At 64.0% G+C, this 570-nt stretch overlaps 1 protein-coding gene across 1 annotated transcript in view; it reads left to right on the forward strand.

Annotated features, from left to right (window-relative positions):
- Positions 1-3: 3 nt before the first annotated feature.
- The window catches only part of LOC104402261 (piwi-like protein 2), a gene marked incomplete at its 5' end in the record, with an annotated part of 4,613 nt that continues 4,046 nt past the window's right edge, over positions 4-570 (forward strand). Inside the window, 2 exons of the mRNA XM_010010085.1 lie at positions 4-72; positions 156-266. Coding sequence (XP_010008387.1) covers positions 4-72; positions 156-266 — 180 coding nt within the window. The remainder of the gene's footprint in view (positions 73-155; positions 267-570) is intronic.

Raw genomic sequence — 570 nt, forward strand, 5'->3', positions numbered from 1 at the left:
ATCCGCCACAGCGCCGAGGCCTCGCAGGAGCTGCTGCGCTGGGGGCTCCGCCTGGACCTCGACATCCACAGGGTAGGGGCTGCGGGGCGAGCGCTGCCCCACGGAGCAGCACCAGGGCAGCACCGCAGCAGCGCCGCGGGTCCTTCCTCTCGCAGACCGAGGGCCGCATCCTGCCCATGGAGAGGATCAAACTGCACAGCTCCTTCATGCCCACCGAGGACCTCAGCTGGAACAAGGAGGTCGTGAGAGAAGCCTCCATCTCGACGGTGAGTCCCTGTCCCAGCCACGGCAACAACGTCCCCTCCTTTGAAAACCGGGATGGGTTTTCTTCCCGCTGGCGTCCTGGCTCCCGCCGGAGCTCCTTGGAGCTCAATCCCTTCCCTTGTTTACGTTGGCGTGATGCTGCAGCCTGGTTTTGCCAAGGAGGTACGTGGCTGTGGTGGCTGCCTTCCCACCTCCTCCTGGAGGCTTTCAGGCTGCAGGAATGGGATGTTGTGTGTCCTTTAGGCTCCTTGCGGGATGCTTTCCCTCTCCCACATTCCCCTGGGAGCTGCATGGTTCGGCAGGCAC

The sequence above is a fragment of the Nestor notabilis genome, unplaced genomic scaffold (assembly GCF_000696875.1).
Source record: "Nestor notabilis isolate BGI_N333 unplaced genomic scaffold, ASM69687v1 scaffold20332, whole genome shotgun sequence".
Classification (NCBI taxonomy): domain Eukaryota; kingdom Metazoa; phylum Chordata; class Aves; order Psittaciformes; family Psittacidae; genus Nestor; species Nestor notabilis.